At 22.8% G+C, this 10,430-nt stretch overlaps 2 protein-coding genes across 2 annotated transcripts in view; one reads left to right on the top strand and one right to left on the bottom strand.

The window, feature by feature from the left end:
• The window catches only part of LOC117174193 (pigment-dispersing hormone peptides), a 97,289-nt gene that overhangs the window by 20,676 nt on the left and 66,183 nt on the right, over positions 1 to 10,430 (top strand). The gene's annotated exons all lie outside the window — the stretch shown is intronic.
• The window catches only part of LOC117174590 (probable chitinase 10), a 6,943-nt gene continuing 1,856 nt past the window's right edge, over positions 5,344 to 10,430 (bottom strand). The window contains exons 2-3 of the mRNA XM_033363821.1: positions 9,679 to 10,169; positions 5,344 to 5,601 (exon numbers count right to left, since the gene is read on the bottom strand). Coding sequence (XP_033219712.1) covers positions 5,344 to 5,601; positions 9,679 to 10,169 — 749 coding nt within the window. The remainder of the gene's footprint in view (positions 5,602 to 9,678; positions 10,170 to 10,430) is intronic.

The raw sequence follows: 10,430 nt of genomic DNA, 5'->3' as shown, positions 1-10,430 counted from the left end.
GATAGAAAATTAAACTATTTGGTTGAAAATCCACATTTTTGGGTTCGAGGCTTAAGAATTCATCTCTTTTGGTAGAAATGTAATCTTTTTTGATTAAAAAAAGGCCACTTTTCGATTGAAAATTATTCCATTTTTGGTTGAAAATTGAACTATTTTGTTTTGTGAAATTTTTTTTCGGTTGAAAGGCTAACTATTTTGATAGAAAATTAAACTATTCAGTTGAAAATCCACATTCTTGGGTTTACGGTTTAAAAATTAATCTCTTTTGGTAGAAATTCGATATTTTTGGTAAAAAAAAGCAACTATTCGATTGAAAATTATTCCATTTTTGGTAGAAAATTCAACTACTTTGTTGAACTACTTTGTTAAAAACTAATTTTTTGGACTAAGATTCATAATTTTAGTTAAAAGTCCATCTTTTTGATTAAAAACGTAACTATTTTGTTCGAATTTTTTTATGTGTGTTGAAAAATAACTTTTTAAATAAAAAATGTGACTATTTAATATTTGTTTGAAAATATATTTTCTTAGTTAACAATTAATTTATTTTGTTCAAATTTCGTACTTTTGAGTCGAAAATTCAATTACTAGGTTGATGATGAACTTTGTGTAAAAAAAAACATAATTTTCTAGTTAAAAATTTAACTGATTTCTTGAAAAATCGTATTTTTTTCTTGAAAATTTAACAATTTGGTTAAAAATAGATTTTTTGGATGGCAATTAATTTTTTTTATTGAAACTTACACTAGTCAATTTTTTGTTGAAAATTCATATTTTTGGTTGGAAATTTATATTTTCCGGTTGAAAGTTCAACTGCTTTGTAGAAAATTCGTCTTTTTGACTTAAAAATTCAAAATTTGTTAAAACTTTCTTTTTTCATGAAAAGTCTTTCCTAGCTGTAAATTCAAACCATTATTGAAAAATATTTTTTCAGCTTAAAAATTCATCGCTTTCGGTAGAAATTAAATAAAAATATAATTATTTCATTGTTTGTTGAAAATTATTCTATTTTTTAAAAAAAATTCAACTACTTTGGTAAAAGTTGAACTACTTGGCTAAAAACCCATTTTTTGGATTAAGATTCATAATTCAAGTTAAAAGTTCATATTTTTGATTAAAAACGTAACTATTTTGTTGGCATTTTTTTATGTGGGTTGAAAAATAATTTTTAAATAGAAAATTTCGCTATTGCAACTTTGGTTGAAAATGTATTTTTTAGTTGAAAATTCATTTATTTTGTTAAAATTTCGTACTTTTGGGCCGAAAATTCAACTACTTGGTTAATGATGAACTTTTTATCGAAAATATATTTTTTGTATTTCAAAATTTAATTGCTTTCTTGAAAATTCGTCTTTTTACTTGAAAATTTATTAATTTGATTGAAACATTTTTTCTTTCATGTCTGAAAAGTCTTTTCTGGTTGTAAACTCAACTTATTGGTTAAAAATGATTTTTTTCAGTTTGAAAATTCATGGGTTTTGGTAGAAATAAAAATAAAAATATAATTATTCCATTTTTGGTTGAAAATTAAACTACTTCGTGGAAAATTGACCTACTTTGTTAAAAAAATTTTCTATTAATATTGACTTTTTTGTTAAAAATTAGTTTGTTTGAATGAAAATTAATGATTTAAATTGAAAATTTCACTACTCTGTTTTTGATTGAAAGTTTATTTTTTAGTTGAAAATTCATTTTTTTTTTTTAATAATGCACTTTTTTTATAGAAAGTTGATCTTCTTAGTAGAAAATTCGACTATTTGTTTGAAAATTAACTTTTTTGTTGAAAATGGATATTTTGTGGGTCAAAATAAAAAATTTTGTTGAAAATTCTGTTTTTTGTTTTAAAAAATCAACTATTTGATTGAAAATTGATTTTTTCGGGTTGAAAATTCAACTGTTTTATAAAAAATTCATCTTTTTGGCTTGAAAATTTAATAATTTGGTTGAGACATTTTTCTATTCATGTCCGAAAAATCTTTTCTGGTTGTAAACTGAACTCATTGGTTAAACATGAGTTTTTTCAGTTTGAAAATTCATCTCTTGATAGAAATTCGATTTTTTTTGCTAAAAAATGCAACTGTTCGATTGAAAATTAACCTATTTTAGTTGAAACTTCAACTATCTTGTTGAAAGTTGAACTACTTTGTTCAAAATCCATTTCTTCATCATTTTAATTAAAAGTCCATCTTTTTTTATTAAAATGTAGCTATTTTGTTGAAAAATATTTTTTTTTAATCTCAACATAATTTTTTTATACAGAAAATTGAACTATTTCATTTTTGGTTTAAAATTGATTTTTTATTTGAAAATTTATTTATTTTGTTGAAAATTCGTCCTTTTGGATCAAAAATTCCACTACTTGAATGAAGATCAATTTTTTTGTTGAAAATTGATATTTTCTGGTTGAAAACTTAACTTGCTTCTTGAAAATTTAGCAATTTGGTTGAAAATAGTTTTGTTTTAGATAAAAATTAGCTTTTTTAAATTGAAAATCACGTTTGTCCATTTTTAGTTAAAAATCCATATTTTTTGTTTGATAATTTATATTTTCCGGTTGAAAATTCAACACTTTTGTAGAAAATTTATTCATTTTCGCTTCTAAAATCAACCTTTTTTGAAAATGAGTTTTCCGATTTAAATTATTTAAAAATTCAACGCTTTTGGTAGGAATTTGAGTATAATTATTCCATTTTTGGTTGAAAATTGAACTACTTTGTAAAAACGTTGAAAATAAATATTTTTAATTAATATTTACTATTTTGTCAAAAGTTATTTTGTTCCATTGAAAATTAATTGTTTAAATTGAAAATTTTACCATTCCATTTTTGATTAAAAATTTATTTTTTACTTGAAAATTCAACTATTTGGTTGAAAATTAACTTTATTGTTGAAAGTTCGTCTTTCTGGTTTAAAAATTCAACTGTTTTTTTTTAGAAAATTCGTGTTTTTGGGTTGAAAATTCAAAAAATTGTTGAAACTTTTATTCTTTTTTGACTGAAAAGTCTTTCTGGTCAAAAAATCAACTGCTTTGTAAATAATTCGACTTTGGCTTGAAAATTCAGGAATTTGGTTCAAACTTTTTTTCTTTTTTTACTTTTCTGCCAATCAATTCAACTCTTTTGTTGTAAATAAGTTTTACCGGTTTAAAATTCATTTATTTTGGTTGAAATGTAACCTTTTTTTGTTAAAAATGCAACTGTTTCATTGAAAATTATTCAATTGTTGGTTGCAAATCAACTATTTTTTTGACAGTTGAATTACTTTGTTAAAAATCCATTTTTTATTAGGATAAATTATTTTAGTTAAAAATCCATATTTTTAATCAAACCTTTAGCTTTTTTGTTAAAAATGATGTTTTTTGGTTAAAAATTGATTTTTTAAATTAATAAATTTACTATTCCATTTTTGGTTCAAGATTTTTTTTTAGTTGAAAATTCATTTCTTTTTTTAAAAATCTGTCTTTCTTGATAGAAAAGTAATTTTTTTCAATTAAGAATTAATTTTGTTTAATAGAAAACTGAAACTTTTCATTCTTGGTTGAAAATTCGGCTTATAAAACTCTTTTTTTTTTAAGATTTATTTCTGTGGTTGTAAATTTAACTTTTTTGTTGAAAATTCTTTCTTTTTCAAAGAAAATTATTCTTCTTGGTTGAAAATTAATCTTTTTGGTTGAAAATTTAACTATTTGGTTGAAAATTTATCAATTGGGATAAAAATGCACCTGTTTCTTTTTTTTGAAAATTAAATGCTTCATTTGAATCTTTAAAAATGTAATGTGCTTCAATTTAAATTTAAATGAATTTAAGATTAATTATTTCAGTTAAAATACATATTTTTAATCAAACATTGAACTTTTTTGTTGATGATTATATTTTTTTTTGTTAAAAACTGATTTTTTAAATTGAAAATTTTAATATTGCATTTTTGGTTCAAAATTTTTTTTTAGTTGAAAATTCATTTCTTTTTTTGAAAATCCGTCATTCTTAATAGAAAAGTAATTTTTTCAATTAAAATTTAATTTTGTTTAATAGAAAACTGAACTTTTTAATTCTTGGTTGAAAATTCGGCTTAAAACTCTTTTTTTAAAGATTTATTTCTGTGGTTGAAAATTTTACTTTTCTGTTGAAAATTCTTTTTTTTTTCAAAGAAAATGATTCTTCTTGGTTGAAAATTAATCTTTTTGGGAGAAAATTTAACTGTTTGGTTGAAAATTTATCTTTTGGGATAAAAATGCATCTGTTTTTTTGAAAATTAAATGCTTCATTTGAATCTTTGAAAATGTAATGTGCTTCAATTCAAATTTGGATTAATTTAAGATTAATTATTTGAGTTAAAAATACATATTTTTAATCAAACATTTAACTTCTTTGTTGATAATTATTTTTTTTGGTTAAAAATTGATTTTTTAAACTGAAAAATTTACTATTCCATGTTTGGTTTAAGATTATTTTTTAGATGAATATTCATTTCTTTTTGATTTCTTGATAGAAAAGTAATTTTTTGGTTAAAAATTAATGTTGTTTAATAGAAAATTTAAATTTTTCATTCTTGGTTGTAAAACCGTCTTAAAAACTCTTTTTTTAAAGATTTGTTTCTGTTTTTGAAAATTTAAATTTTTTGTTGAAAATTAATTTTTTCAATTGAAACTTTAACTATTTCATTTTTAGTTGAAAATTTATAATTTCTAGATGAAAAATAACCTATTTGATCAAAAATTCATGTATTTTGTTGAAAATTATTTTTTTTTTCAAAGTAAATTTTTCTTGGTTGAAAATAATTCTTTTTGTTTAAAAATTTAACTATTTGGTTGGAAATTTATCTATTGGGATAAAAATGTATCTGTTTTGTTGAAAATTAAATACTTCATTTGAATCTTTGAAAATCTAATGTGCTTTAATTTAAAAAGGATTAATTTAGAATTACTTATTTTAGTTAAAAATACATACTTTAATCAAACAATTAATTTTTCTGTTGAAAATTATATTTTTTGGTAAAAAAACTGATTTTTTAAATTGAAAAACTTAATATTCCTTTTTTGGTTCAAGATTTTTTTAGTTGAAAATTCATGTATTTTGTTGAAAATTCTTTTTTTTTCAGAGAAAATTATTCTTTTTGGTTGAAAATTTAATTATTTGATTTAAAATTCACCTATTTGAATAAAAAAGCATCTGTTTTGTTTAAAATTAAATATTTTACTTGAATCTTTGAAAATATAATGTGCTTCAATTTAAATTTAATCTAGTACCCGCATTAATTTAATTCAAAAGAATCGATTCTCCTGTTTTCCTGAAAAATCTCTCTATTTGGCCGTTTTTAGAGGACTTTCGTCTGTAAAGTCACAATTTAAAACATTTTAGGCCATACTGAAATTTGTTCATAATTTTTCTGTAAAATTTGATCAAGTGAATTATTTACCTCGTAGTAAGATAAGAATCCTCTAGCTCTCGTAGCTTCGCCAGCTTCTCCACCTCCATAAGTCGGTGCATTCAGGCCCCTCTCGCTTCTCTCTGCGAGAGAGAATGATTGTCCGTAAAGTGGTGCACCCATTACTAATTTCTTCGCAGGTGCACCTTGCTCCATCCAGTAATGAATTGAGAAATTCTAAAAAAAATTAATTACAAGAATTAATTAATTAATTTAATGTAAAAAATTCCTGAAAATAAAATCAAGAATTCAAAAACCAATTTTGGACAACCACCATAAAATATTCCTAATGCAATTTGAAAAAAGATAAAAACTTTCCTAAATCTCTTTTATATTTCTTTCGTCTTTTTTATTTTTCTTGTTATCAAATCATAATAAAAAAAATTTGTAATAATAAAAATAAAAAAGACGAAAGAAATAAAAAAATGAAGGGGATTTGGTTGGTTGCCTTCTCATTTTTCTCTCCTCTTTTTATTTTGAAAAAAAAATGTTTTCTTTTCATTTTTAGGAAAGTCTGTCTTTTTTAAAATAGCATTAGGAATATTAAATGTTCCTATTGACAACCACCATCAAATTTTTATGGTGGTTGTCTTTGGTTTAGAGTTCTTAAATTCCCGGGAATTTAAGTTCAGGTTATATAACCGAGAATATGACAGAATTTAGGAGAATTTAAAAGAATTTATGATTTTTAACAATATTTTTATTGTTCATGTTATATCAGCGGTTGAATATAAATTATTTTCTAGCTCAGACATATTGAAGAATTACAGTGTTTCATATATAAAATAAAAATTTTCATATTTATTAATTTATTTAAAAAAAAAAGTTTTTTCTACTTTAAAAGATAACTCTTTAACAAAATACTTGAATTTTCAACATATTAGTTGAATATTCAACCTAAAAAGACAAATTGTCAACGAAAAAGTTTCATGATTTATATTTTAATTAAAAAAGAATTAAATTTATACAACAGAAGAAAATAATTTTAAAACCAAACAGACAAATTTCCAACAAATAAAGATTTTTTACTCAAAAAGAAATAAAAGTTTATCTGAATTATTGAACCTTCAAACCAGAAGACAAATTTTCTTTATAAAAATGCAATTTTTAAACAAAAAAAATATGACTGTTCAACAAAAAATTAATTTTACACGAAACTGATGCATTTTTACGCAAAAAAAAAGGAAATTTCAAACTACAAAATAATTTTTTTACAAAAAACAGCTTATTTTTAACTAAAAAATATCAATCTTGAAAAATGGACAAGTTCCATTTTCTGTTAAAAAATAAAATCTAAAAAAAGAAGTATTTTCCACTAAAAAGTTAAAATTTTAACCAGACATAAGCTTTCAATAAAAAAAATTCACAATGTAGTTTAACTTTGACCTAATTAGTTGAATTTTCAAAATTAAAAAAGATAAATTTATAACAAGATAATTAAACTTTGAAACAACGAGATAACTTTTCAACTTAAAATATAAATCTTCAATAAAAAAGTGATTTCTTAACAAAGCGATTCAACCAAAGTTTTAAATCAAAAAGATAAATTTCCAAAAAAAAAGTTGAATTTTCTGTTGAAAAAGATTTTAGTCGAGTTTTGACGAGCAAACTATGAATTTTTTTTAACAAGAAATAATTTTCTATCAAAAAAATTGAATTTTCAATCCAAAAAAACAAATTTTCAACTAATAAAGATTTTTTTACTCAAAAACAAATAAAAGTTTATTTAAATTATTGAACCTTCAAACTAGAAGACAAATTTCCTTTATAAAAATTTAATTCTTAAACAAAAAATATGACTGTTCAACAAAAATTAATTTTTCACGAAACTGATGCATTTTTACGCAAAAAAAAGGGAATTTCAAATAAAATAAGTAATTTTTTATAAAAAAAACAGCGACTTTTTAACTAATAAATATCAATCTTGAAAAATGGACAAGTTTCATTTTCTGTTAAAAAATAAAATCTAAAAAAAAGAAGTATTTTCCACTAAAAAGTTAAATTTTTACTAGACATAAGCATTCAATAAAAAAAATTCACAATGTAGTTTAACTTTGACCCGGGTAGTTGAATTTTCAATTAAAAAAGATGAATTTATAACAAGATAATTAAACTTTGAAACAACGAGATAACTTTTCAACTTAAAATATAAATCTTCAACAAAAAAGTGATTTCTTAACAAAGCGATTCAACCAAATGTTTTAAACAAATTAGTTGAATTATCAAGAAAAGAAGAACGATTTTTAACCAAAAAGTTGCATTTTCATACAAAAAATGAAATTTCTTCTATAACAGATGAAGTTTTAAATCAAAAAGATAAATTTTCAAAAAAAAAATTGAATTTTCTGTTGAAAAAGATTTTAGTCGAGTTTTGACGAGCAAACTATGAATTTTTTTTAACAAGAAATAATTTTCTATCAAAAAAATTGAATTTTCAAACTAAAAAGACGAATTTTTAACCAAATAGGATGACTTTTTAACAAAATTGTTGAATTCTGTAGCAAATAGTTGCATTTTAATCAAAAATATGAAATTTATTTTGAGGTAGAAGAATTTTTTATTACAAAAAAAGTTGAGTTTTCATCCAAAAAATATTCCAGTTAACTCAGTAACATCAAAAATTGAATTTTCGTAATAAAAAAAAAAGTTTCTACGAAAAAATTGAATTTTCAATGTAAAAAGGCGAATGTTTTCAACCAAAAAGGATGAATTTTTGACAATGTTGTTAAATTCTCTACCAAATAGTTGCATCTTTATCGAAAAAAAATACAATTTTTTATTAAAACAGATGAATTTGTAATAAAAAACAAATTTTCTTTTTTATAAGAGGAACTTTCATCCAGAATAAAAGAGTTAGAAGCTTTTTAATAATTATGATATAGATCTGAGGAGAAACGGTCTCGGTTTTATTTTAAAAGAATAATTTTAAGCTTTGAAAATTTTAAAATGTGGATTAAAAGAACATGGAAGACTTTGAGATCATTTTTCTAAATTTTTTAAGATTTACAAATTTTTCAGGTAAACTGAATTTTGACAGGGTGTGAAAAAAAGTTCTTAAAATTGATGGGAAGTTTTCAAATGATTGTTTTGTAAGGAATTGTAAGAGAAAATCGAAAAAAGATCACAAAACATTTTGAATTATTACCTAAACTTTTTAAAAAGTCTATGAAAGATTTTAATACAAAATTTTGCAATTTTTACATTTTACGTAATTTTAGGAAAATTTGAGTAGGTTTAAGAGATATTCAAAAGTTTTTAAACGATTAAAAAATCATGAAAATTTGTAAACATTTTTCAAGAATTTTGTAAATATTCACGAATATGAATGACATTTTTTCTGGTTCCTACGAAAAATTAAAATAATTTTTTATTTAAAAAAATTAATTTTAGGAGATTATTCAAAAAGATTTGAGAAAATTTCAAAAGTAGACAAAGAAGAATCTGAAAGATTTTAAGGCAATTTAAAAAATTTTGCAGAATAAATAAAAAATGCAGAAAAAATTGGAATCATTTTTAGAAATTATAAGACTTAGAAGGTCTAACAAGATTTAAAAAAATAACAAATTTTCCTTATATTCGTGCGAAAATTTAAAATGATTTTTTATTTTGAAAAGTGAACTTTAAAAGAAAATTGAAAAAGGTTTTTAAACATAAAAACGATTTTCTAAAATTCCTAAAAATTGTTGAGAAGATTTTAAAGCAAAATATTTTAATTTCGTAAGATTGCAAGGTAATTTTTTAAAATTTGGAATAATATTTGAATGTTTTGAGAAAATCTAATTTTGTACTACAACAGATGAATTTGTAATTAAAAACAACTTTTTTTTATGAGTGGAACTTTCATCCAGAAAATATTTCAGTTCATTTTTCAACACCGAAATATAAATTTTAAACAAAAAGTCAATTTTCTACGAAATAATTAATTTTTCAAGAAAATAGTATAATAGCTTAATTTCTAACCAAATAGTTGCATTTTTATTAAAAACAGATTTAATTTCTGCTAAAGAAGGTGAACTTTAAAATAAGAAAGACAAACTTTAAAAAAAAGAGTTAGATTTTAAACCGAAATTTTTAAGGAAAAAATGCAATTTTCTATTAATTAAAATAAATTCCGAGATTTTCATAAATTCTGCACATTAACTTGATTATTCGACGATAAATAGAATTTTTAAAATTGGATTTTAATCTCATTTAAATGTTTTAAATTTTAATTAATCATAAGAAAATTGTTTAAAGGCTTATTTATCCACTTACAGCGTTAAAAGTAGGTTCCCAGTCGTCAGGTAGCTCATAAAGTGGTGCTACGTGACCAGTTTTTTTGTCCCACTGACCATGAAAGTCATAAGTCATAACAGAAATCCAGTCGAAATATTTGGCTATTTCTGCAACGTCGTATCCTTCGTTTATGATTCGTTTACTGGGGGATACTGCAGTCGATAAAAGGAGCCCTTTGGGTTTAAATTCTGCGCTCAATTCTTTGACTAAATTTGTAAATCCTTCTTTATCGGATGCAGGACCTTTCGTACAATCAACCTGCCAGCAGACTGGATACTCCCAGTCTAAATCCAACCCATCAAAGTTGTATTTCTCAATGAATTGCACTACATGTGTGATAAATCTCTTTCTAGAATCTGCTGAATTTACCAGCCGACTGTACTTATCTCCCTGGGAGTCGTTCCATCCACCGATTGCTACTAGCACTTTTTTCCCCTTAGATTTAAAAGCCACAACTCTTTCATAAAATTCTGAAAACAGATTATTATATTGGGAGACGCTTGAAAATTGGATAAATTAAGGGCATGTGACACAGCTAAATACCTATATTACCGACGACAGTTTTTCAGTTCACTGAATGTTTTTTTGAACCTAAGAACTTTTTTTATAAATAAAATATCGAGCTGAATCTTTGGGAAATGTATTAGAGTACAATAAAGTACGTTTAGGTATTGCATTTTGGTAGGAACTTCACTGAAAATTATTTCATCTTTTTTCTGAACCTCAACATT

This window comes from Belonocnema kinseyi, chromosome 6, assembly GCF_010883055.1.
Source record: "Belonocnema kinseyi isolate 2016_QV_RU_SX_M_011 chromosome 6, B_treatae_v1, whole genome shotgun sequence".
NCBI classification, from domain to species: domain Eukaryota; kingdom Metazoa; phylum Arthropoda; class Insecta; order Hymenoptera; family Cynipidae; genus Belonocnema; species Belonocnema kinseyi.
Note: the sequence above shows the minus strand (reverse complement) of the source record. Positions and strands in the feature narration are given on the sequence as shown.